General features: G+C 58.0%; 2 protein-coding genes across 2 annotated transcripts; both read left to right on the plus strand.

The window, feature by feature from the left end:
• Positions 1–1,415: 1,415 nt before the first annotated feature.
• On the plus strand, positions 1,416–4,392 carry TNNC1 (troponin C type 1 (slow)). The gene is made up of 6 exons (XM_011986217.1): positions 1,416–1,494; positions 2,973–3,003; positions 3,234–3,380; positions 3,628–3,742; positions 3,959–4,095; positions 4,180–4,392. Exons 1-6 carry the CDS (start codon positions 1,471–1,473, stop codon positions 4,209–4,211), a joined length of 486 nt encoding a protein of 161 aa, XP_011841607.1. The 5' UTR covers positions 1,416–1,470; the 3' UTR covers positions 4,212–4,392.
• A 6,383-nt stretch (positions 4,393–10,775) lies between these two features.
• Positions 10,776–22,336, plus strand: SEMA3G (sema domain, immunoglobulin domain (Ig), short basic domain, secreted, (semaphorin) 3G). Its single transcript, XM_011986218.1, has 16 exons — positions 10,776–10,890; positions 12,459–12,619; positions 12,745–12,807; positions 13,061–13,180; positions 13,456–13,546; positions 13,675–13,791; positions 13,956–14,101; positions 14,317–14,431; positions 14,542–14,611; positions 14,845–14,989; positions 15,279–15,510; positions 15,606–15,697; positions 16,407–16,448; positions 17,193–17,421; positions 17,721–17,860; positions 19,312–22,336. Exons 1-16 carry the CDS (start codon positions 10,776–10,778, stop codon positions 19,780–19,782), a joined length of 2,349 nt encoding a protein of 782 aa, XP_011841608.1. The 3' UTR covers positions 19,783–22,336.
• Positions 22,337–25,975: the final 3,639 nt, after the last annotated feature.

Here is a 25,975-nt window from a genome sequence, read left to right on the forward strand (position 1 = left end):
GGCACCACCGACAGCGCGCGCGTGCGCGGTGCTCGCTTGCGTAATCTCTACCTGCGTGGCGCGGCTGGAGGTACACTGCGCAGCCTGCTAGAAACTGAGACCCCTGGTGGTTACAGCTCTGGGCATCGCCCCTCCGTCCTCGGGAAGAGGGGACAGAGGGTCTCGAGCCTTCCGGGCTACACGAAGCAAGTCACTGCTCTTCCTGGCCTCAGTTTACTCCTCCGGATAAAGGAGGCCATAATAGTGCCTCACCTGGCTGTTGAGCTCTTTCTCTTTAGGGCAAGGCGGGTTGGAGGGGAAAACAGGACCTGTGCTTACCGCCGGAGCAGGGCGAGAACGATTCTGGGCCAGTTCTGAACCTCTCCGAGACTCGGAGATCTCTTGTCAGTGGGGCTCCTGGACAACTGAGTGGGTCGGTTCATGCGCGGCCCGGCACGCAGTAGTGCTCGAGGCAGGGAGCGTGTTTATCAAGAGGGATAAACTTGATACGAACTCTGTACGAAGGAGGGTGTAGGTGGATGGAGGGGTGTGTGCCGCCACTGAGCACAAGAACCCCACGGGGTGGCCTGCCAGAGTTTAAAACGAGGGGGACAGATTGACCTGGACCCAGGAACTACAGTGCTAGAATGGGGAACTGAGTCCTAAACCAAGGAAAAATGAGACCTAGAAGAGGGAGGTGGTAACCTAACTAGAGGGTGAGGAGGAAAGGAGCCTGCCACAGATGGGGCATCTGTAGGGGTGCTGTTGAATAACTGACAGCAGCTGACTTAAGCCTGAAGTGAGTACTTCTCCCTGGGCGGATGGGAGGTCTGGGGCAGGCTCCTCTGGCAGAAGGCTCCTGGCCACCCTGTCCTAAGGTGGATCAGTCACTTCCTCCTTCACCAGTTCCACAACATCGTACTATGAGCTTGATATTCAAGGCTTCTCTTGGCAGGGCCCTGCACTCCCAGCCTCTCCTTGCACGTTGCACCCCCATTCCAGAGAGGTTGAGTTAAAGGCAGGGGTTGCCAAGTCCGTCAGATCTTGGGCAAGTCACCACTCCTCCAGAGCCTCAGTTTCCTTATCTGGAAAGTGGTGGTCATGGCACCCGCCTCCCTGGTTGGATGGGAGCCTGAGCTGCTGTGTTGCCCGGGCCTTGCCTAGGGCCCACGACTTGGTAACTCCTGTCCTGCACTGGACTCATGTTTTCATTCATTCCAGAAACCTTTTCAGAGAGTCCCTTGGGGAGTGTGGGGGACAGGAGGGAAAGAAACCTGGTCCTTGTAGCCCTTCATCTGCTTCCTGCCCTGGGCAGAGGACACGGGGACTCAGGCCAGCCTGAGATCACTGGGACCAGGGGAGGGACTGGAGGATACTACATGCAGGGGTGGGCTGGGCTGGGTTGGGCTGGGCCAGGAATGCGGTGGGGCAGGGCTATTTAAGTCAAGGGCCGGCTGGCAACCCCAGCAGGCTGTCCTGTGAGCCGCCAGCATGGATGACATCTACAAGGCTGCGGTGAGGGACAGGGCTGGGTAGGGCTGGGGTGGGCAGGCCCACTGGGGGCTCACTCAGCTCAGAATGGGGGGCCAGTAGCCCCAGGGAAGTGGTGGGGACCCAGGAGAAAGCCTATGTGCCTTCAACCCAGGCTGTCACAGGGACAGTGGTTCTGGTGTTTGGGGATGTGGAAGGGATGGGAGTTCAGGGTCTGAAGGGTGGTGGAGGATGTCGCAGCTTTCAGCATCATGTCTCACTCTCTGTTTCCAAGTGTCTGTAGTCTGAGGCACTGTCGCTCAGCCACATGTCTCTGCATTTGTCTCTGGACATTTTTGCCTTTCTCTTTTCATCTCTTCTTCCTGAGCTGTCTGAGTCCCCATTACTGTCTCCCTGTCCCCAACCCCCATTTCTGCCCCTCACATTATGCTTCTCACATGCTCAAAATCTGCTACCCCACTCCAGCCCCTTGACTGGCCGAAGATGCTTTGGGAGGTGGAGGGTGTGAGAGGAGTGGGCTGCAGAGCTTGAGTCCTGGGCTGGAGATGGGGCTTTGAAGTTTGAGGCAGGGAAGTTCTGGACATGAGGGAGAACCAAGGAAGAAGGAACAGAGAACTGGGGCCCCAGCTCCCATCATGCCTGGCAGGCTCAGCACTCAGTGGCTTAGCTAGGAGTGAGAGCGAGGGAACAAGGGCTGGAGAGTGGTCACCCCAAGCCCCTGCAGCCTCCTGGGTCACTGGGGGTCTTTAGATGCTATTCTATCCAGGGGTGGTGGTGACCTCCCCCAACCCCAGAGCAAGGACATCCTGGAATGAACAGCTGTCCCCAGGGGAACCCCTCCCTCAGCCTCTCTCACTCCTGGGCAGGGAAGTGCTACAGCCAGCTCTGGGGGCACGTCTGCTTATCCTGTGGGAGTCCATGGAGCTGGAGTGGGGGCAGCCCTCCACCCAGTGCCCATACAAGGCCTGGCGGAGCTGGGGACTAATTTTGGCTCCTGAGGCGGCACTAGCAGGCCAGGGGGCCAGATAACGCTGCCCCACCCCCTGCATGCCAAAGTCCCCAGAACAATCACCAGGTTTAACTTTGTTCCTCATTAAAAATAGCCCAGTGGCCACCCTGGTCAGGTTACAGTGGGTGGCTCGCCTGCCCCCACACTGGTTTTATTGTCCCAACTTGAGGGACAGCTGTCCCTCGGGCCACCCAGCTTGAGTTTCATCAGGGGCTGAAAGGGCATTGAGTGGTCACTGACTATTGTTACTGAGAGTCACCTTGGCCCTGAAGGGGGTGCCCACCTGTCACCCTGGCCCTGAGCCCAGTCTCAGTGAGGCCAGCTGGGTCACATCAGGGCTTTGGGGGCAGGGAGGGAGGACTGAGACCTCCGCCCTGTGGCCTGGAAATAGCCTGCCTCCTCCGGCTCCAGCCTTCTCACCTGTGGAATGGATTGGTTTCCTCAGCAGCAGCTATACCTGAGTCTGAGCCCTGAGATTCCCTTTCCTTTCTAGGTAGAGCAGCTGACAGAAGAGCAGAAAAATGGTGAGAACCCCTATCACACATGTGGGAGACCAGCGGGGCCAGGCTGGCATGGGGACCCCTTACCAGAAGAGGACCCCAGACCAGAGAGCAGAGGCTTGGTCCCTCTTGCTCTGACCTCAGAGAGGTCTCCGAGGGAGGTGGGCAGGTTGGCAGAGGGCCCCAGGGTTCTGGCCTTCTGAGGTCCTGGCTGCTGAGCCCTGACTACTGTGCCCCCCAACCCCTGAACACAGAGTTCAAGGCAGCCTTTGACATCTTCGTGCTGGGTGCTGAGGATGGCTGCATCAGCACCAAGGAGCTGGGCAAGGTGATGAGGATGCTGGGCCAGAACCCCACCCCTGAGGAGCTGCAGGAGATGATTGACGAGGTGGACGAGGACGGTGAGCCCCCTCCTCCCCAGGCTCCAGAAGAACCTCAGCTGGCTGGTGGCTGGAATGCTGGCTCTGTTTAGCTGGGAGCGGTTTTGCCTATCTGAGCCTCAGTTGCCTCATCTATAAAATGGGCATAATGGCCACAGAAGCCTGGCATTTGGTGTGAGGGTGCGGTGAGAACATGGGGGTTCATGTCGAAGGTGCTGCCTGCAGTACCTACCCTGGCCTCTGTAACGGCCATGCCGCCCACCCCCAGGCAGCGGCACGGTGGACTTTGATGAGTTCCTGGTCATGATGGTTCGGTGCATGAAGGACGACAGCAAAGGGAAATCTGAGGAGGAGCTGTCTGACCTCTTCCGCATGTTTGACAAGTGAGCATGTGACCCTTGACCTCTGACCCTGACCCACACTCAAGCCGAACTGGAGAGGAGGGCGGTCTCAGATTCCAGGCCTAGGGACCCTGCGGCCTCTGCCTGACTGGGGAGAGGGATGCCCCATCTCCCAGTGTCCCTGCTCTGCTTCCTGGGGCATGGGTGGGGCTGCCTTATGCCCTCCCCACAGTCCTACCCTGAGACCCCTCCCCACAGAAACGCTGATGGCTACATCGACCTGGATGAGCTGAAGATGATGCTGCAGGCTACAGGCGAGACCATCACGGAGGACGACATCGAGGAGCTCATGAAGGACGGAGACAAGAACAACGATGGCCGCATCGACTATGATGGTAAGTGGGTAGGTGGGCTGGTCCCCTGCCTCCATGCCCTGCCCAGCCCCCACCCCCGACCCACACCTGCCCCTCTTTCCACAGAGTTCCTGGAGTTCATGAAGGGTGTGGAGTAGATGCTGACCTTCACCCAGAGCTTCCCATGCCCAGCCTCCAACTCCAGCTGAGTCCTGGGGTTGGGGAGGGGGTTGGGGTCCCAGGACCTGAGCCTGGCCACATCCTCAACCCCAAATCCCCTGACTCCCTCCCCAACTCTGTCCTGGGAGATGCAAATAAAGCGTGCTCCCCGGAGGTCTGCTGTCTGCCTCTGGTGTCCCTGGGCCGGGGACTCTTCCTCAGGACTCACTCTTACCCGATGACTGCTTCCTTCCCTGTCGTAGGCAGGCTGGCTGCAGTGCCTGGTGCCTGACCGCCACTCCACACTGCCTTCTGCGGGGAATGAGATGAGATCGGAGACTGCTGTGTGGCCTGCCCTGCTGGCTGCCCTCTATCACTCCTCATGCCCAGGCACCATCTCCAGGGATTCAGCATCTGGAGTCTATGGGGGCCTAGAACCCCTACAAGTTCCTGGGGGCCATCACTTTGGTCAACCACTGTGGCAGCCTAGGGGTCCTCTCCTTGGAGAGAGTGGTTCACTGCGGTACACAGCTAGGCCCTGAATGCTCTCTGGCAGAGCAACCCCCGTTGCCTCTCAGCCGTAGCTGGAATGGAGCTGAGCCTGTGGGGTCCCTGCAGGCCCACAGTGCTAGTTCACCCGCCCACTCACTTGTATTTCCTGCCAGCAACATTGACTCCCAGGGCCAGAGGCGCATGGAGTTGGCTCTACCTCCCCTCACCTGTTTGGTCCAGAGAGGTACAGGGACCTGTTAAGGTCATCCAGTGAGTGTGGGGGAGAGCAGAGCCAGCTGGCTTCCAGCCAAGGGCCCTGTCGGATGGGCCACATCCAAATGGGCGTGACTTCCAGTTCCTGTGAACCTCAGAGGCTCGTCTCCTGTGGCCCAGTCTCTTTCCCTGACAGGGACAGAGGCCCAAGGCCTGGCAGCTCTCAGCTTAGTGGGAGCGCCCAGTCCAGAGCTGCTGCCAGACAGTGATGCTGTCTTGGGGGCATGGGCATTGGGGGCTGCAAGGAAGTGGAGGTGTCAGCAGTGGTGTTCGCAGGAGGGACAGCTGCCAGCAGCACCCAGACTCTAGCCAGAATGCCATCAGCTGTCCTTGCCCCGCCCAGCCACTCCACTCTCTGCACCTGTGCCCCAGCCTTGGCATTCCCCAGACAGGCCCGGCATTCCAGAGATGGTCTTGGAATTCTAAAGACGCCTCTGGTGGAGGCCAGAGCTAGCAAGAACTTTCTGGTCCCTGGAGAGACCTGAGGGGAGTGGAGGGGAGTCCCTTTAGGCCTGCCCTTGTGAGCTGGAGAATTGGGAACCTCTACAGACACCCAGAGTGACCCAGGAAGGGTGACAACCAAGGAGAAAAGGAAGGGCCACATTGGGCAGCACCACCAGCCAGTGTACCACTCAGTGGTTCATCACATACCTCCCATGTGCCCAGCACGGGCTGGATGCTGGGGCATGTCACAATGAGGCCCGGTCCCTAATCTGGTGGATTTTTGTTTCTTTTTTGAGACAGAGTCTTGCTCTGTCACCAGACTGGAGTGCAGTGGCGCAATCTTGGCTCACTGTAACCCCTGCCTCCCGGACTCAAGCGATTCTTGTGCCTCAGCCACCTGAGTAGCTGGGATTACAGGCGCCCGCCACCACACCCGGCTAATTTTTGTATTTTTAGTAGAGACGAGGTTTCACCATGTTTCCCAGGCTAGTCTTGAACTCCTGAGCTCAAGTGATTCGCCCATCTTGGCCTCCTGAAGTGCTGGGATTACAGGTGTGAGCCACTGTGCCCGGCCAAATCTGGTGGAATTTTAAGGAGATGAGTACAGGGGGAAAACCAGCATGGGCTGGCGTGGAGACTGGAGGCGTGGTGGGCCCATGAGTTAGAGTGGTCTGGGAAAGCTCCCTGGAGGAGCTGCCTGTGCGTGAGATCTGGGGGAACCACAGGGAACCAGCCATGGGAGGCCATGGAGAAAGACTGGGAAGGTCTCAGGAGCAGAAAGGCAGTGTTGGGCTGGAAACCAAGCCCCAGCAGTCTTGGGAGACGTGGGCAGTGCCAGGCCCCATGAGGACCCAGTCAATGTGAGGGGTGAGGGCTGCAGAGGACAAAAGGGGTGGGAGAGAGGGTCCCAGGAGCTGGCATGAAGTGGGGGCAGGCTCTGGGCAAGAAAGCCCGGTGGCCCCCAGTACAGTGGGGTGCTGGGGAGAGGGGGTCGGGGGTGCATGGATTCAAGGCACATTTTGGAACTAGGATGGACAGAATTTGCTGAAGGCTTGAATGTGAGGGGTGAGAAATAGGAAAATCCAAAATGACCCTTAGCTTTTTGGCCAAACTGCCATTTCCTGAGATAAGGAAGCTGGGGGGAGGCACAGGTTCAGCCGTGGGGTATTGTGAAGTGGAGGTTACTTCCCAACACTAGGTTTTAGTTGGGTTTTTTGTTTTTTTCTTTTCATTTTGAAATTCCAGGCTTGCAAAAAATAGTACAAAGAACTCCCATTTACAGGTCCCCCAGCTTCCCTGTGGTTAACATTTTAACCACAGAAGGATCAAACACAGGAAATGAATATTGACATAAACACTGCTAATTAATCTGCAGAGCTTATTGGAGTTCTGTCAGTTGTCCTAAAGTCCTTGTCCTGGAGCAGGAGCCAATCAAAGATGGCACTAGAGTGACCTCATCCTCCTGTCTCCTTACTCCCCTCCAGTCTGTGACGGTCCTCCGTGTTTCCTCGTCACGTCTGAAGAGCTCAGGCCAGTTATTCTGTAGAATCACTTTGGGTTTGTCTGGTGGCCCCAGGGTTTGGGAACTTGCAGGCCCCCAGGCCTCGGCCGCCTGAGCAGGAGGGTTTCCGTGGAGCAGAGGGGTGGGAGCCTGACAGGAGTGAGCTGAAGTACAGGGGAGATGGCAGGTGTGGGCAACACCCAGGGAACAGAGAAAGGGACCCAAGCTGAGGGGCGATGTGGGGTCCAGGGAGGCTTGTTTAAGAAGGGGTAAGGGAATGGCTTGTATGCTGGGGTATCAACCCAGTGAAACAGGAAAAGCGCCATGTGAGATGTAGGCAAGCTCTGCAGCAGGCCAGTGGCTACTGGGCCCCGGACAGTGTCTGCCAGGGCCCGGTTCTAGAGCTGGTCACAGGTGCAAGCTGTACAGGGAGAAAGAGGAGTCTCAAGGCAAGGAGGGGCAGGCAGATGGGCCTCGGCGAGTGAAAGATGTGGCAGTGGGGGTGCTGAGCTGCCGATGGTGATGTCCAGAGGAAGGGATGTTCCAAATGGACAGGCAGAAGGTCATGCCCTTATTGGTAGTGACCTGGAGGGTGGGTAGCTGAGGTAGGGGGAGGGGACCGTGACAATGAGGAAGACAGTGACCCAAGAGATAGGGGGGTACCAGGGATGTGGGATGCCAGTGGGATTGGGGCGAAGAGAGTTAAGCCCTCTGTGAAGGAAACAGGAGAGTGTCTGGGCCAGCTACAGAGAGGGTGCATTCTGGGGGCAGGCTGCTGCCTCAGACAAGGGCCACGTGTGCTCGGGTAGAAGGGAGTGAGGATTGTCAGGAAGGGGCAATGAGGGAAGAAGGGCTCTGCCATGTCCTGGCTCTCTCTTCATCAGCTGTGGCAGGGAGGGGGACAAGTCCTGGGCAGGAAGAGAAGATGAATGGCCCCGCTTGCAGAGGGAAGTCCCAGAGGAGACTGTGGGAGGGTTGGGGTGGGGAGGGTGGAGCTGTGAGGGATGGCTGATGGGAAGCGGGGGGGCTCACCCTCTGCAAGCAGCTGGAGGTCCGTGGGGGTGGAGGGGGCATGACATTGTCCTAATATCCCTGTTCCATCCATGAAATTGGTGGGGAGGAGACTGGGGGCATCCATTCCTTCCAGGCATGCCCACCCTAGAATTCTGGCTGGGAGAGGCTGGGCTGTGACCATCCACATACCCACCTGGTGGCACCTGCTGCATGAACACGCACCTCACATAGGTATCAGCCCAGCTCACCATCTCCCACCAGTACACGGCATTTTGCATCCTACATGAATCATCTAGTTTTGCCTCTTTTGCTGCATCCTTTCCCATTTCTGGACTTTTGCTTGGATAGTGCTTCCTCCATGAAGCCTCCCTTGATTTCCTCCATCAAGAGCAATCACTGGAGCATCTTCCACTGCTCCTGCTTCTTTATATTGTGTTTGCCTGGTTACTGCTAGCGACCTCAAGAGACTGCCGTTTCTGCTGGATGGCCCTGCTACCCCAACGCTTCGAGTTTGGGGGCCTCCTGCAGTTCCTTCTTTGTCCACTAGATGGCACAAGATACCTGCGTCTGGGCCCATGGATCCGCGAATTCAGGGCACCCTTGGGGTCTTTCCCACCTGCTGCTGGCAAGCAGGGGGGCCTTTAGAGAGGATCCCTACCCCCTGCCCCCTAGCCTGGAAAACTGAAGCCCGGAGAGGGAGAGGACCTGACTGAGGCCACACACGTTAACAGTAGAGTTCAGACTCCCAGCCTGCCGCAGGCTGTTTCCCCAGTGTGGAGTAGGCTGCCCGCATACCCTGCTCCGGTCGACCCAGGCCTCCCTGCAGCCCCTGCTGGGCGTCTGGCTGAGCTGAGACCCCAGGGTGGGCTGGCAGGCTGAGGAGTGTTGGGCCACCTGCCCGCCGCTGTTGGTCACATGCTGGCTGAAGGGCTGCCTGGTTCAGTCTCCAGTTAGAAGTTGGCCCTAACTTGGGCAGTGTGCTGGCCACACCTCCCCAGGGAAACTGAGGCAGAAGCACTCCACCCCAGGGTCCCAGGATATGGTCACCCTGACAGCAGTCCCTGCGCAAGCCCACTCGTCAGGTTATAAAGGCTGCTTACACCCAGGATGGCTGATCCCCGGCCCTGGGAGGAGGAGGTCCCTCCCCATCTGGGAGGAGAATGACCCCCCACCCCTAACCAGAGGAGCTGGAGAGTCTGGCCAAGGTTTCAGGGGACTGGAACATCCTGGAATTGGGGCAGGGCCAGTTTGGAAGGTCTCTGCTGTGGGCAGTGGAGGGGCAGAGAACAACCCAGAGACGGAAAGGCCTTGGCCAAGGCGTTCTAGCAGGGCCAGAGGCAGGGCTGGGCTGAGCTCCATCACTGGTCTCTCTGGGCAGCCCCTTGCCCACCTCCAGGCCAGCCCCCTGCTGAAGGAGGTATGTGCAAGTGAAGGGAGATGGAGACAGGGAGGTAGAGTTGTAGGTCTCTAGGACCTGTCATGCTGACCCAAGAAGCCAGCCTGTTTCCATTTCAGGATTGAGGTAGGGGAGGAGGGTGGGGTCCCCATATTCCCAAGAAGGCCCAGAAGCAAAGGAGGGTCCCAGGAAGGGGCAGGGCTGAGCTGGATCCATTCTCAGCCTGCTCTGTGGCCTAGGCCAGGTCCTTTCCTCCTCTCTGAGTCCCCCACAACTTACCAGAGGGTCCAGGCCAGTCCATGTGGGAGGCCCAACCTGCAGGAGTTGTTAGAATCCTGGGAACTCAAACTCCAGCTCAAAATTAAAGTCTCTTTAGTGCCCAGGGCCTCAGGTTCTGAGTGTAGGGTTCTGGGGTGGGGTGAGGTGGGAACTGTTCTGGAGCAGGGAGCATGGGGAGGTCCTGTCACTCACCCCAGATTCAGGTTCTCAGTACCATTTCCCCTTTGGCCCTCTTCTGTGGCTTTCTGTGGCCCCCCCCGCCCCCCCCGCTGCTTCCCAGTCAGCATTCAGGGCAGGGGGAGTGAGCTCTGAGAGAGCACAGGTGTCTGCAGGGCCTTTGGGGTATGGGGTCCCTGGGAAGAACCATCACTGACCTGGTGAAGCTCTGGACCCTGAGTCTCTGGAAGTACTGGAGGCCTGAGGGAGGCAGGGCAAGGGGAGGTTCCCTCAGCATGGGGTCCCCTAATGCCCTTGTCCCCTACCCCAAAGCAAGCCTGGTGAGCTGAGATGGGGCCTGTAGATGTGGCGAGAAGCTGGGGTGGCTGGAAGCCAGATGGGGACAGGTCTGGGTGGAAGAGTCTGGGCAGTCATCTCTTGCTGGCTCTATGAAGTGTTGCCAGACCTCAAACACCAGCCTAGGACATGGTGCCCCCTCTGGCCGAGGCTTCAGGGGGCTGGAACATCCTGGAATTGGGGCAGGGCCAGTTTGGAAGGTCTCTGCTGTGGGCAGTGGAGGGGCAGAGAACAAGGCAGAGCCCAGCTCGGCCTCTACCCAGCCCATCAACCTCGACCTCTGATCCCTGACCTCCCTTCCAGGCTCTCTCCCCACTTGTCACTTTGCTGGAGCCTGAGGACCTGTATTTGTGGACGTCTCTGTACACATGGCCCGTGCCCCAGCTGGGAAGGTCTTCCCAATGGAGAGCTAGCTGGCCAGTGTGACACAAAGGCCTGCACTGGGCCAACAAGGTGGAAGGAGAAGTGGCAGGTGGACGGCAAGGCCCCGGCCTCCTTCTCTCCCCCGTCCCTCTTCCCGCCCAGGACTGGGTGGAGCCACTGCCTTATAAGTGGTGGCCTGGTGGCAGCAGAGCAAACTACAGCCGGCGGCCAGCAGGACCAGAGGGCGGCTCTGCAGGCAGGCGGCAGCGGTGCCCTCAGCTCCCCAGCATGGCCCCCTCGGCCTGGGCCATCTGCTGGCTGCTAGGGGGCCTCCTGCTCCATGGGGGTAGCTCCGGCCCCAGCCCTGGCCCCAGTGTGCCCCGCCTGCGGCTCTCCTACCGAGGTACCAGCCCCTGCATGCCCTGTTTGTGTGCATGTGCTCTGTTTGTGTGCATGTGCCCTGTTTGTGTGCATGTGCCCTGTTTGGGTGCCTTGGGCTCTTGGGTGCCTGGCCAGCTGTAGGGGAGTGGGAGGGAGGCAGGTCTTGGGAGACAGGACCAGGGTGGTGGGGAGGGACCTGAGGGGGACTGCTGAGAAAGGGACAGATGGAAACCCCAAGAGAACTCAATAAAGATGGGGAGGGGACAGAGGAAGGGACCAGGCAGGGGAGAGGGACAGAAAGGATGGGGCTGAAGGGTCTGTCTGGGCTCAGCTGGCACTTTTTGCCCAGGGTGGCCAATGGGAGAGTGGGCAGCACTCTATCCCTTGGTCCTGGGGCCACAGAGAAGGGGAGGAACCCCTTGCAGCCCACTTCCCGGAGTGGGTTTCTTCATGTGCTCCTCCATCCAAGAAGTGCCTCAGCCCAGGGCGAGTTTCACCTCCCCTCTTTGCCCATCCCAGCCTGGGGGTTCCTGTGTTCTACCCTAGACATGTGAGCCGGCTCAGGCCTCCATGGACGGGCCCAGGGAAGGCCCCTGAGACAGGCTCTTGGGAGATCCTTCCTAAGGAAACCAGAGGGGTGACCACCTTCCCCTGGGAAGCCCAGTCTGGTGGGGGAGACACCACTCCCTCCTGGAGAGGCTGAGGGCAATGTGGTCTTATTCTGGGACCTGTGGTTTTGGCGGGAGGTCAGACTACTAGAAAAAGCCCCAAATAGGGAAAGTTCCCCAAGGTACTGTCATCCATGGAGGGCTTCCCGGAAGAGACTGTTGATGAGTTTTGGGGGTGGAATGGGTGTTGGGTGGAGATGCTTCTGTAGGGAAGGCATAGGACACTCTGGGCCTTCCCAAAGGTGGTCAGTGCCCCCTTCCTACCACATCCTACTGCCCCCATTACTTCCCCCTCCCCAGCCAAGCCTGAGGACCTACCTCAGGATCCTCAACTCCTGGGACCAACGTCCCCAGACAGCTCCCGGCTCTCATCTCTGGGGCCGGGATGGCCAACATCTATGGGGAGAAAATTCTCTTCGGCCACAGACCTGGACTGGAGGTGGGAGCCCTTCCTGGCCACACCTGCCCTCTCCTGCACCCAGGCGGTTGCCAGGGGTCCCCACTTTTGCCTGCTGGCCCACCCTCCAGCTGAGTCAGGCGGCCTGCAAAGACTCCCGCCCTTCCTCCAGGATCTTCCAGCACTTTGCTCTAGTTTCTGCTGGTTGGGGCCATCCTCCCTGGGGACTGGGTAGGGCACAGATGGGACAGTGGGAAGATAGCTGCACGATGAAGGGCCAAGGAATGGAGGGGTGGGAGGTAGGTCCCAGGGTAGGCTGGGCCGGGTGGGAGGCTCTGAGCCTCCCGTCCCACCTGTCCCCAGGAGCCGTGGTCCAAAAACCTTCCAGCACCACGTGGATGGAAACATTTTCCAGATGTGAGTGTGTCAGGGGTGGATGCTCAGCCGGAGCCTCCACCTCCACTCCTTGGCTGGGGAACTAGGCTGAACCATGGCCCTGATCTGCCTCCCTGTACTCCCTCCTAGACCTCCTGTCTGCCAACCGCTCTGCCATCTTTCTGGGCCCCCGGGGCTCCCTGAACCTCCAGGCCATGTACCTAGATGAGTACCGGGACCGCCTCTTTCTGGGTGGCCTGGACGCCCTCTACTCTCTGCGACTGGACCAGGCGTGGCCAGATCCCCGGGAGGTGAGCTGGACTGGCAGGGCAGGGGGTCTGTTTGAGAGCTGGGCACCTCCAGATGGGAGGCCACATGGGGAAACTGAGCCTGTGAGATCAGGGGAGGACCTGAGGTCAGCCAGGCTGTGTTTCAGGTCCTGTGGCCGCCGCAGCCAGGACAGAGGGAGGAGTGTGTTCAAAAGGGAAGAGATCCTTTGGTGAGTGCTGTCGGGAGGGATGGCCCCTCAACCCGACACCCTGCCCTGACCTTCAGGATAGTCTGTGGCCACGCCCCAGGTGCCTCTACCAGGGGCATTTGGAGCAGATCCTGAGGGCTTTTGAAGGTCTGCTGGGAATGTCACACCTACCCCTTCCCCAGAGCTGACTGCCAGACAGGGCTGAGCCTTGGGCCCCAAGGAGATGGCGAGCACCCCCTCTCACCCCTCAGCCACCCACTCCTTCTCCCCGCAGACAGAGTGTGCCAACTTCGTGCGGGTGCTGCAGCCTCACAACCGGACCCACCTGCTAGCCTGTGGCACTGGGGCCTTCCAGCCCACCTGCGCCCTCATCACAGTGGGCCACCGTGGGGAGGTGAGCCTGGGCCAGGCCCCACAAGGGACTGGGAGGCAGTGACATTTCCTCCCTGCTGCCTGAACGTTCCCATTGAGCCTGGGTAAGGACAGAAGGGCAGGGGCCTGAAAGGCGCCTTTGTGTCGGGGTGCTGACCCCATTAGAGGGGCCCTGGATGAGGACGCCTTCCGCCCGCCCCCACTCTCTAGCTGCACGCAAGGGCTCTTGCTTGGGTGTGGGCTGCTGGCGCGTGTCTCCCAGGTGACGCCCCTCCCTCCCTCTCTCCCTCCCCTTAGCATGTGCTCCACCTGGAGCCCGGCAGTGTGGAAAGCGGCCGGGGGCGGTGCCCTCACGAACCCAGCCGTCCCTTTGCCAGCACCTTCGTAGGTGGGTGATGCCCAGGCCAGGGTGGGAACAGGGAGGGTGGCAGCTGGCCTATGTCACTGAGAAGGGAGGGACCCGGCTGCTGGGCCTGGGCCTCCTCCCCTGACTCTGTTCCCCAACCCCTACCCCAGGCGGGGAGCTGTACACGGGTCTCACCGCTGACTTCCTGGGGCGAGAGGCCATGATCTTCCGAAGCGGAGGTCCTCGGCCAGCTCTGCGTTCTGACTCTGACCAGAGCCTCTTGCACGGTGAGGCCTGCCCCTGGGACTGGCACGGGGGAAGAGGCTACTTTCCCGGCTAGGACACCAGCCTCCAGTGGGAGCCACCTGCCCCATTCCTCTCCCCACTGGGTTCTGCTCCCATCCTGCCCTGTGGGGCCCCTCCACCCAGCATGACCCTGTCGCCCTTCCAGACCCCCGGTTTGTGATGGCCGCCCGGATCCCTGAGAACTCTGACCAGGACAATGACAAGGTGTACTTCTTCTTCTCGGAAACTGTCCCCTCGCCCGATGGTGGCTCAAACTATGTCACTGTCAGCCGCGTGGGCCGCGTCTGTGTGGTGAGAGCTGGGAAGGGGTGGTGAGGTTCAAGTCCCCGCTGCACCCTCCCATTCCCAGACCTTTCTCCCCCAACCCCTGGCCAGCAGTAGGGAAACTGAGGCAAGGATGCAAAGCTGACATGCATACCTCTCCCCGAGTGGGCGAGGGTATTAGAGCGGATGGTGGGACCCATCCTCGTGGGGCCCAAGGCTGACTCTGGCCCCTTATCCTGCAGAATGATGCTGGGGGCCAGCGGGTGCTGGTGAACAAATGGAGCACTTTCCTCAAGGCCAGGCTGGTCTGCTCAGTGCCCGGCCCTGGTGGTGCCGAGACCCACTTTGACCAGCTAGGTGAGGGCCTGGCCAAGCAGGTCTAGGGCTCGGGACTAGGGAGGGCTGAGAGCTGGTGAGTCAGGGCATTGGTGGTGGCCATGACACTCGTGCTCCCTTCTCTACCCCAGAGGACGTGTTCCTGCTATGGCCCAAGGCCGGGAAAAGCCTTGAGGTGTATGCGCTGTTCAGCACTGTCAGGTGGGCACACCCAGCTTCCCTGCACCCAGCACCCTGGCCTTGCGATGGGCCCCGTCTTTGTGACCTATGACTGTACTCTCTGAGTCTCTCTTTGCCTTTGCCTTGGGGTCTTTGCTTTTTGGAGTCTCTGCTTGCACAGGCACTATTATCCTGTGTCCTGCCCATGGAACCAGGCTGTCCCCTTCTTGTCCTTGATGGCCACTCTGGCCTGACTCTCCCGTGTGCCCTGGCAGTGCCGTGTTCCAGGGCTTCGCCGTCTGTGTGTACCACATGGCAGACATCTGGGAGGTCTTCAACGGGCCCTTTGCCCACCGAGATGGGCCTCAGCACCAGTGGGGGCCCTATGTGGGCAAGGTGCCCTTCCCCCGCCCTGGCGTGGTGAGTATCTCCTGGGGCAAGGCCAGGGAATCGAGTTCTGAGCAGATGTGGGGAAGGGCTCCTTGGAGTGGCCCCATGTCCCCATGCACCTCCATGGCAGCGGATGTTGGCTGAGCCTGGGCTCCAGAGGGCCTGGGTGGGGTGGGGTGGGGTGGGGTGGGTGTGGTGGGAGAGGAGAGCCCTCCTGCAGTGAGAGAGGTTGCCCTGGTTGGGGTGGAAACAGACTGGTGGTGGGGGTGTGTGTGCTGTCTCAGGATACCTCAGGCCCTCCCTTCCCTGCTGCCCACAGTGCCCCAGCAAGATGACTGCGCAGCCAGGGCGGCCTTTTGGCAGCACCAAGGACTACCCAGATGAGGTGCTGCAGTTTGCCCGAGCCCACCCCCTCATGTTCTGGCCTGTGCGGCCTCGGCATGGCCGCCCTGTCCTTGTCAAGACCCACCTGGCCCAGCAGCTACACCAGATCGTGGTGGACCGCGTGGAGGCAGAGGATGGGACCTACGATGTCATCTTCCTGGGGACTGGTAGGACAGCTGAGCAAGAGTGGCCAGGCTGGAGAGGGGTGTGGGATCCCTGGCTGTCCCCTCCTGTCCCACTGACCCCTCTTCCCTGGCTCCAGACTCAGGCTCTGTGCTCAAAGTCATGGCCCTCCAGGCAGGGGGCTCAGCTGAACCCGAGGAAGTGGTTCTGGAGGAGCTCCAGGTGTTTAAGGTAAGCAAGGGGCTGATGGAAGGGTCCCTCCAAGCCCCATCTTTGGGTCTGAGCCTAGCTGCAGGGATGCAGGAGCAAGCCCAGTAGGGAGCCAGCCTGTCTTTACTGAATTTGCAGCTGGCAGGATGCTGGGGAGAGGGTGCAGAAAGAGATGCCCCCGCCACCTCCGCTGTGGCAGAGGCCTTGCAGCCACTTATGAATGACTGGAGGCCCAGAGCTACAGCCTGTGAGCTGAAAGTGCCTGGGGTGCTGGGAGGGATGGTCAAGGGGAGCAACCCTTTGCAAAACCCTGTTGGGCTCACGTTGCAGGGAGGAGATGGTTGAGACCCCAAGGCCCCTAGATGTTCTCTTGGCCCCTCTAGAAACTCAGGAAGGGGATAGTCTGTGTTTGGAGGCCTGTTGTACCTCCTGGACCTGAGCTGGGTAATTTAGGACAGCTGCCTCCTTGCTGGGGAACAAGTGGAGAGAGGGGACACTCTAGCTCTGTGCTTTCAGCCAAGCCTCCTGCTTGGAGGCCAGCCATGACCAGGGGGCCTTTCTTGTAACCCATTGTCTGGGAAAGACTGTCTAGCCTTAGCTGCCAAGGAGTGCAAGACCCAGCCTGAGAGCTAGGTGGTTCCCACCCCAGGGTTGGAGGAGACCGAAAGCAGGGGGGCAGTGACAGGTCCTGGTCCACCCCACCCACGCTGAGACCCTTCTCCTTCCCCAGGTGCCAACACCTATCACTGAAATGGAGATCTCTGTCAAAAGGGTAAGAGCAGCTGCCACCCTCCTCTTGGACCCCTCTTCTGCCCCTGCTCCACAGCCTCCTCCTCTGCCCCTGTTCCACAGCCTCCTCCTCTGCCCCTGCTCCGCAGCCTCCTCAAGCTCCACTGTAGTCTGGGGAAAGCTGTGCTGAGGCAGGCCTGATTAGCCCCTGCAACAAGTGGCCAGTGGGCATTGGAAGCACCGAGTAAGTGGGGCCGCGTCCAGATAAGGGGATAGCCACAAAGCCCAGTTCCTAAGGGAGGCAAAAGTGTGCCTGAAAACAAAATCCAGATGTTAAGTCCAACAAGGCCACTTTTTAGAGGCCTACTATATTTGCCAAGTGGCAAAACCCATCTCCCCGTGTTTATCTGCTTCAGTGTATCTTTGTGCAAATCCTAACTTTTGTACAAGGATTGCTTAAAGCAAGGTGTACCTCTAAAGTCAGGGACAAGTCAGGATAAAGTCCCCTGGGATAGAGGGCAAAGGTCAGCAGCTGGGAGGGCCTGGAGAAGTCCCTTAGAGAAAACATCCCAGGTCTTGGTTCTCCTCCATCCCTTCTGTGTCCTGGCACAGAATCTGGTATGCAGCAGGTGGGTGATAAACACTTTTTATTTTTTGAATGAATCCAAGAGGTTCTGGAAGACTTCCTGCAAGTGGCAGGGGTCTCAGGAAGCCAAGGGGCTGAGAGCCTGGCTGCGTGTGGGCGAACCCCGGGCTCACCTCAGGCTCTACTTCCGTCCCTTCTCAGCAAATGCTGTATGTGGGCTCTCGGCTGGGTGTGGCCCAGCTGCGGCTGCACCAGTGTGAGACTTACGGCACTGCCTGTGCAGAGTGCTGCCTAGCCCGGGACCCATACTGTGCCTGGGACGGCGCCTCCTGTACCCACTACCGCCCCAGCCTCGGCAAGCGCCGGTTCCGCCGGCAGGACATTCGGCATGGCAACCCTGTCCTGCAGTGCCCGGGCCAGAGCCAGGAAGGTGAGTGGTGGCAGGTGGGAGGGCCCAGGCTGGGCTGGAACTCACCCCTGTGGCTCGGCTCCACCCCTGCAAAGTGTGTTCTCAGAATGGTCTTATGACGGATAGTCCTGTTTCCCTCTCTGTGTAGCTCCTGCTAGTGCATGGAAGCAGAGCTTTTGGACACAGTGACTGGCCTAGGGATCCATGGATACCTAAGTTCTTGTCATACTAGTGGGGCTTCTGAGCTGTGGTGTCAGGTGGTGGCACTGGGATCTGGGTCCCATAGTTCCCAACCTGAGCCAACCTCTGCCTCTCTCCAGAGGAGGCAGTGGGACTTGTGGCGGCTACCACAGTCTACGGCACGGAGCACAACAGCACCTTCCTGGAGTGCCTGCCCAAGTCTCCCCAGGCTGCTGTCCGCTGGCTCTTGCAGAGGCCAGGGGATGAGGGGCCTGACCAGGTGAGTGAGAAGACCCCTGCCTCCAGCCTCCATGTCCTGAGGTCACTTCCCATCCTGAACCCCAAGACCTGAGCCCTAGAAAGGGGTTCTGGGGAGCACCTGCCAAGATCAACCTAAGAAAAGTGTGTATTAGGCTCCTGAGGTGACTAGATGGACGTGCCCTATGTCTGCCTTCTGGGAATGCCCAGGCCAGATGTGGCTGGAACTCCCCCAGTCTGGCGGGTGGGTGGTGGAAGAGAGGGAAGAGGGTCTGGGCTGGCCAATAAGTCTTCCATATTTACACACATGGCTCATCTTTGAAGGTTTCTCTTCTCCAGGGGTTCTTGGTTCTCTTCTGCCCCAGGCAGGGGAGGGGGCTGTGCCCTGGGCCCAGGACTAGGCTTCAGAACCTCCCTATGCTACACACATACACAACAGAAGAGAACCTTCTGGGTCCTTAACCACTGGTCCTTGCCCTCCACCTTCAAAGCCTGGCCCCACACTTCCTCCCTGGAGTCCAGCTGTCTGCTCAGGCCCTCTCCTCCCCCATCCGGAAAGGTCTGTCAACCCCAGGGATGGTTTAAGTCTGGGGCCTGAGGATGGGCATTGGCTGGGGCAGAGAAGGGGAGGGGCAGGAGTGGATTGATTACAGGAGGGGCTCTCCCTCCAGCCTGGGAACTGGGGGAGGCCAGCCTTGGGCCAGCTGTTGGGCTGGGCACTGAGAAGATTCCCCAGGGGAGGAGGGGAGCAGCAAGATGGTGTTTCACAACACTAGCTAACGGCCCAAGCAATCCACCCTCAACACACAGATGTGCAGACTAAAGCCCACACAGGGTCCAGGCCAGAGGCCAGCTGGGATCAGAACGGCACTCCCGCTTCCCACGCTGTGATGGGCGCTCAGCCCACCCTGGGCTGGGGCTGTTAGCTCGCACCGTCGGGGGAGTGAACAGTTCAGACCAGGATGGGAAGGCTGCGTGTGTGTGTCTGTGTGTCTGTGTGTGTGTGTGTGTGCGCGCGCGCGCGTGCATGTGCATGTGTGCAGTATAGGGAGGTTCTGAAGCCTAGTCCTGGGCCCAGGGGCACAGCCCCTCCCTTGAGAAAAGCCTGTAGATGGGATGGTACCTCCAGAAGGGCTAAGGGGATAACATCTCAGCCCCTCTGTTCCTTGGGAATGTGTGCCAGGGCCCTCCGAGGCCAAGATTGGTGTCCTCTGACTAAGAGAGAAACTAGCCAGTAAAATCCTTGAGGAGGCCCCTTCCTGGGCTATGGGAAGGTGAGGCCCCGCCTGAATTAGCTCGTGGTCTAGAGGAGGCCCACATTGCCAAGCTGCTGGTCCTCTCCTGGGAAGGGGAGAACAGGGCAAGAAGTGGCCAGGCACTGGGCCCCAAGGATGGCAGAGAAGCTGGGGCAGAGAAGCTGATGGTACACTCCCACCTCGCACCACACTCAACGCCCTCCCGCCCGCCTGGCAGGTGAAGACGGACGAGCGAGTCTTGCACATGGAGCGAGGGCTGCTGTTCCGCAGGCTCAGCCGTTTCGATGCGGGCACATATACCTGCACCACTCTGGAGCATGGCTTCTCCCAGACTGTGGTCCGCCTGGCTCTGGTGGTGATTGTGGCCTCACAGCTGGACAATGTGTTCCCTCCGGAGCCAAAGCCAGAGGAGCCCCCAGCCCGGGGAGGCCTGGCTTCCACCCTACCCAAGGCCTGGTACAAGGACATCCTGCAGCTCATCGGCTTTGCCAACCTGCCCCGGGTAGATGAGTACTGTGAGCGCGTGTGGTGCGGGGGCACCATGGAATGCTCCGGCTCCTTCCGGAGCCGGAGCCGGGGCAAGCAGGCCAAGGGCAAGAGCTGGGCAGGGCTGGAGCTAGGCAAGAAGATGAAGAGCCGGATGCATGCTGAGCACAATCGGACACCCCGGGAGGTGGAGGCCACGTAGAAGCGGGCAGAGGAGGGGTGGTCAGAATGGGCTGGGGGAGCCCACTAGCAGCCCCCAGCATCTCCCACCCACTGGCTAGGGCAGAGGGGGTCAGGACGTCTGTTTGCCTCTTAGAGACGGGTGTCTCTGCCCCCACACTGCTACTGGGCCACCTACAGAAAAGACTGGGGTCTGATGGAGGGGCCGGCTGCTTGAGGCCTGTTCCCTGCCCCTCTCTGTGCTCTCAGACCCAGCTGGAGCCAGCACCCTCTGGCCGCTGGCAGCCCCGAGGGATCTGCCATTTGTTCTCAGAGATGGCCTGGCTTCCGGAGCACATTTCCGGGTGTGCCCAGAGGCAAGAGGGTTGGGTGGTTCTTTCCCAGCCTACAGAACAATGGCCATTCTGAGTGACCCTCCGAGTGGGTGTGTGGGTGGGTCTAGGGGGTGTCCCGGTAGCGGGCTCTCAGGGAGCCAGAGGAGGGAGGAAATGGCCTCTAAGCTAGCACCCCGCAAGAAGAGCCTACCTGACCGACTTGGGGAGGGAACATGGAGGTGTTAGGAAGGTGGAGCAACAATGCACCTCCCCTCCTGTCGTGCCCTGATATCTTGGTGGCTCTCTGCCACTGCCCACCGCCTCTTCTCCATCTGAGAATCAGAGAGAGGCATAGATAATCTAGAGGCATGGACTGCTAGAGTCCCTAGGGATCTGGGTTGGTCAGGGTTCAGGCTTCACTTTGTAAACCAGGTGGGGGCATCTCACAGCCTGGCTTCCTTTCCCCAGGCCAGGGTTGCTGGGATACCTGCCCCTCCTGAGAGGACCCACTCCCCACTGTCAGGCTCTCCATTCCCATGAGCGGGGAGGGGTGGGTTTTGGGGGATTGTTGTCCCTTGTGTCTGTGGACTAGAGATAGGGCAGGGGAGCTGGGGAAGGGTGCAGGCGGGAAGAGTGGGCTGTCTTTCCCAGGGTGATGCAAGCATGCCGCAGCCCTGGAGGCTGGGAATGTGGAGGCTCTGTGAGCCCTGCAGTCCTCAGAATCAGGGCCAGGGATGCAGAAGATTGAGAGGATATGGAGATGGACAGAGGGCAGGATACCCTTAGGATAGACTGTGGGACCCAAGCAGGAACAGGTGTCCACAAGGACTCAGGGTGGCATCAGTTAGCTCAGAAGCCACCTGTAAGACCCCGTGTTTCCATCTCTGGAATCTCTATTTTATGCTAAATGGATTTAGGAAGACTGTTTTTCTTTTGAGGGGGAAACAAGGTAGAGAAAAAAACGAAGTGTAAGTCCTGCTGATTCTTGAGGGGAAAGATCGGACGGCAAGGACGCATTCTGCCGGGGCATGTAGCAGAGGTGTTTTTGCCATCAGCAGTTTCTCAGGCTGGGGAGCACAGAGCGGAGGAGGAGGACTAAATGAAAAGTTGTTCCCAGCCTGCACATGAACACGTTCATGATGCACAAAACTGACTGGAAAGAGATAAGACCACCAGGTTTGAGATTCCCTCCATTAAAACAACCAAGACAAAGAAAGGAGGGGAAAAAAAGGTAAAAAGCAAGACAGGGTTCCCTGCCCTACTGAAACTCAAACCCAGACTGCCTACCCCTGGCACCTCCAGAGAACTGGGACCTGAAATACCTGCTCCTTTTTCCCCTTTGACCGTATAGTAAATGAACCAGAAGCAGAGATTAACCTATCAACGCCCTGAGAAGCCTTCCAGCCTGCAGTGCTGTCTGCTGGGAGGTCAGCTGGTCAAAGCAGAGGAGGAGAGGAGGAAAGGATAGGGGCTGAAGAGCAGAAGGGAGGGGAGACAGAGGGGATTAAAGAGGGGAGGAGAGAGTGTGGAGCTCCAAGAAAGGGTGTCAGAGCTGCAGCCAGCTCTGCCCTCTACCCTAGGGAGGCCAGAAAGAAACAAACAGCCCTCTGGGCCTTTAGGCTAGACTCTGGCTTGGCAGGCTCCAGGCAGGGTCCTCTGGGAAGTTACTCTAGAAAATGAAGGGAGGAGGAGCACAAGGTCCTCAGCAAGGAACACCTGCACTTGGAAAAAGTGGACAGCTTCTGCCAACCGCACCCCACCCGTGGTACTGTATGCTACTAACTCCTGGAAATGCCCTGTATGTGCGAGTTCTATTTTTGTATTTGTATGTTGAGATGGGCTTTGTGGTTTCTCTGTTCTCAGAGCATATTTCTTGTAATTACTATTGTTATTTTTATTGTCATGACTGCCGCTGAGCTCTGGTGAGAAAAGCCAAATTTATAAGGAAAGGGATGAAGTTAATATTTGCATCATGTAATTATATCATTACTGTGTATCTGTGTATTGTACTAAATGGACTGATGCCACCACATGAGCTGAAAATGAAGAGCCCTCCCATCTATTGCATGAGAAAGAAGGTCACCCTGAGTGACCTCTGTTTCATGATTTCCCAAACAGGTTTTAGAGCTGGAAAAGGACTTAAAGAAAGAGACTGGGTGGTGCTTTCTAGAAAGGAGGAAGATGGGTATCAGGGGAAGGAAGGAGTTAGAGGGCTTTGTCTATGAAGCCGAGATTGCTCATTAAATGAGGAACATCCTGGCCTGTGGGCTTGTAAGACTGACCTTCTTGGGACTTCAGGAGGATCTTGAACCAAAAGAGAAAAAAAAAACATTGGCAAAGGGCAGCTGGGCACGTAGGCAGCTCTGCTCCTTTTTCATAATAACACTTGACATTTGTCACAGTGACACTTGGCATGGTTCCTGCCTTCATCCCAGGCCACATACCAACAGATATTAAGTCCTCATGGCTGGGGGACTGGGGCTGTGCTGTGGGGGCTGTGGCTTCTGGAAAGGAGGGGAGGCCCCGAACATCTGACCTATTGGGCACACTGCAGGAGGTCCGTCTGGGCATGGCTCCCACTCCCCAGTGACAACAACACCCCAGCCCAAAGAGCAGACTCCACTGCTGCTGGAGGAAGATTGAAGGGTCATAACCCTACCTTCCCAGGGAGACTTCCCTGGGCCTCTTGCTTGAGCAGGCCCCTCAATCCATGCTGTAGACTAGGAGTCTTAACAGGTCAGTCATAAGTCTCATCTTGCAGCCCAGGCCCTGGAGCTGGCCTTTCCTTTTGTTCCTTGCGCCCTCCACGATCACTTAGGCCTGACAGAGCCTGAAACCCTGTCACCCCACCCCAGGAAGCATCATCACCTCTGACTGAGAAGTGTCACCAGGGCACCCACCTGGCACAGTGTGCTGGGCTGGGAGGGGTGTGTGAAGGCGGGCTCCAGAGCCCCCTTCTTCCCTCATGCACCACTCTCCCCAGGGTGGCCCGGAAGAACCCTCTGGACCAGATCCCTCCCTGGTCTACACCACCTCCCCCTCCCATCTCGAGCCCTATTTCCTGCCTCAGTGATTTCAGCCTCTCTCTCGTCTTGTCAAAGCTCTTTCCTCCGCGTCTAAAGCTTCCTCTGTTCTTGGGGCCTCTGTTCCATGACTTCCCAAACAGATTTAGAGCTGGAAAGGTGCTTAGAGAATGAGACTAGCCCAGTGGTTCCAAGAGATAACTATAATCCCATGGGACCCTCCACGATCTCGTGGTCCCCATGTTCTGCCCCTTTGGCCCTGACAGAGCTGAAATGCTGCCTGCTAGCTTGCCCTGTGAAGGCCCTGAAAAGTCCTGTGATGATCTCTTGCTAATGTGCATGCCTACTATGTGCTATGTGCTTTTCCAAAACATTTGGTTCTCTCTTCTTTCCCATGGAGCAGCTAACATCTCATGTTTCTAACATTTTGAAGAACATATTTTGGAAAAATATTGATTAGGTTAATTCCCTCCCTTAACATGTGAGCTTGATTAATTAGTAATTGCCTTCCGAGCCTGTAGGCTCTGGAAGTCCCAGCTTTCTGCTGAAATAGCCACATCTTGGTTTCTTATGACCCTTGCCGGAGTAGACTCTGCTACCCCAGGACAGGGCTGCCAAGTGGCCAATCTGCTGCCCTTTGGGCCTGGACTGTGCTCTGTTCCTGGCTCTCGTCCTCCCATACCCAGCCTACTTCTGGCTCCTCCTGTGTCTGGCATGGTCCTCTGTGGAGGGCTAGCATTCACCCCTAGTCTGTGGCTGTCCTGCCATCCAACAGAATCGTTTCTAAGAAGGTGGGGGGCTGGGAGGAGTCAGAATAAGAGGAAAACAGCAGTTTCCACTTTCTCAAGTGACTCCTGGGCTTTTCTTTCATTGGCTAAGCTCGGGGTCAGGCCCTAGACAGTCCTTGAATCCCTTGCTTGGAAGAGTGGTCAGGTAGCAGCCCCCAGGAACCTGGTGTACCTCCCGCCAGCCTGTCCTCTTCATGGGCTGGCAGGGGTCCAGCTGCAGCTCCAGCCAGGTGGGCCCCAGAAGACTGGCTCACATGCCTCTGGAAATCCAGCAAACAGAGGCGCCCCTGGCCAACCACATCTTAGAGCTAGGAGGTAGTTGCTCAGAAATAGCCCAGTTTCCATCCCAGTTAAGGTCCCATCCCAGCCTCACGTAAGTCTTGGATTGCAGTGGGTTCTACAAGAAGAAAGTTCAACATACACCAAGAAGAAATTCCCAGGGTCTTCTAAGACTTTAAACTTGGAGAGAGGGACAGTGGGTAGGGCTAGGTTTGGACACAATATCTGAAAAGGTTGCCAGGCACGATGGCTCGCACCTGCAATCCCAGCACTTTCGGAGGCTGAGGTGAGTGGATCACCTGAGGTCAGGAGTTTGAGACCAGCCTGGCCAACATGGTGAAACCCCTTCTCTACTAAAAATACAAAAATTAGCTGGTGGCACACACCTGTAATCCCAGCTACTCAGGAGACTGAGGCACGAGAATAATTTGTACCCGGGAGGTAGAGGTTGCAGTGAGCCAAGATCGTGCCACTGCACTCCAGCCTGGGCAACAAAGCAAGACTCTGTCTCAAAAAATAAATAAATAAATAATAAAAATCTGATAAGGTGCCTGGGAATTGTTGGGCCCCACCCTGGCTCTCCTTCCATACTCAGCCATCCCTCGGGTGTACAGGAGACAAGGCAAGGCAGCTGTGGCCCTGTGCCCATTCTCACTGCCCAGTCCCTGGCCGCCTTTGCTATGGGTACCACTACTGGGCCCCTCTCCCTTAGAGACTGCGTCCTAATGAAGCCTTTCACTTTCCTTGCTGGATTTCCATTAAGGAAACTCCTGGTTCCTCATGAAGCCTTTAAAAAAATCACCCTCCACTGAGGACGAGGGCTGCTGCGAAGTCTCCAGGGAGGCCATGTAAGGGATATGGGGCTGTCTTTGGGCCAGGCCTCCAGTGGCTAGCTAACAGCCTGCATGCAGGGACACTGCTGATGGGAGGACTCAGCTGACCAGTCTTGACCTCTTTACCCCAGAGAGGATGATGACCAGAGTACCCCCTAATCCACCCAAAAGGGCCTGTTTCACTGCTGTGAGGAATGACCAGGGCAAGGAGACAGTTGCGGGTTGATAGGATTCCAAAGTAACTCAACAGAGGCCTGGAACAGAGTCCAGGTGTCTATCACCAAATGGAGGGGACTGGACTCAGGACACATGAAGCCCAGATTGATGGAGGGCGAGGCGGGCTCTGCTGTCACAGATGAAGGCATAGGGGAATGACGTGGTACGCCAGCCACTTGCTCTGTGGACATGATCTCATCTGTTCACCCCCCTACTCCTGCCCCCAGCTGATAAGAATCTGGTGATGTTTCCTGTAGTCCAAGGGTCTCAGACAATGGTGTGAACGGCTGGCCCTACTGGAAAGGACATTGTTCAGGGAAGAAAAAACAACACACCAGCACAAAGCCAGGGCAGGACCTGTCGAAATGTAAGGGGCTGTTTACAAACCCATGATTTCTAAGGGGAAGAACACAATGGAGAATTGTTTTGGCAAGGCTGGTGTCTCCTCCAGTATGCTCCCGGGGGCTGGAGATGGCTTTGATGGTCCAGACAGGTCTCAGATGCTCTGAAAAGGATGGACACTAATGGCGCAGATGCCTTCCTGTTTATTAGGGGTATGTGCAGGGCAGGGTCAAGAAGCCAGTTTACACCAAAGACAAGGGGAAGGGGCTCCTGGGGCTTACCCCATCCATCTGGACCTCATGCTGTCAAGTTGCTCAGGGATCCCAGGATTAGAGCAGGTTTGCTAGGGAGAAGTGAGGGCACGGGTTTTTTGTTTTGGGGAAAAAAATCAGTTCTTCAGTTTTTCTGTCGTTTTTTGGA

Source organism: Mandrillus leucophaeus, unplaced genomic scaffold, assembly GCF_000951045.1.
Source record: "Mandrillus leucophaeus isolate KB7577 unplaced genomic scaffold, Mleu.le_1.0 Scaffold296, whole genome shotgun sequence".
Classification (NCBI taxonomy): Eukaryota; Metazoa; Chordata; class Mammalia; order Primates; family Cercopithecidae; genus Mandrillus; species Mandrillus leucophaeus.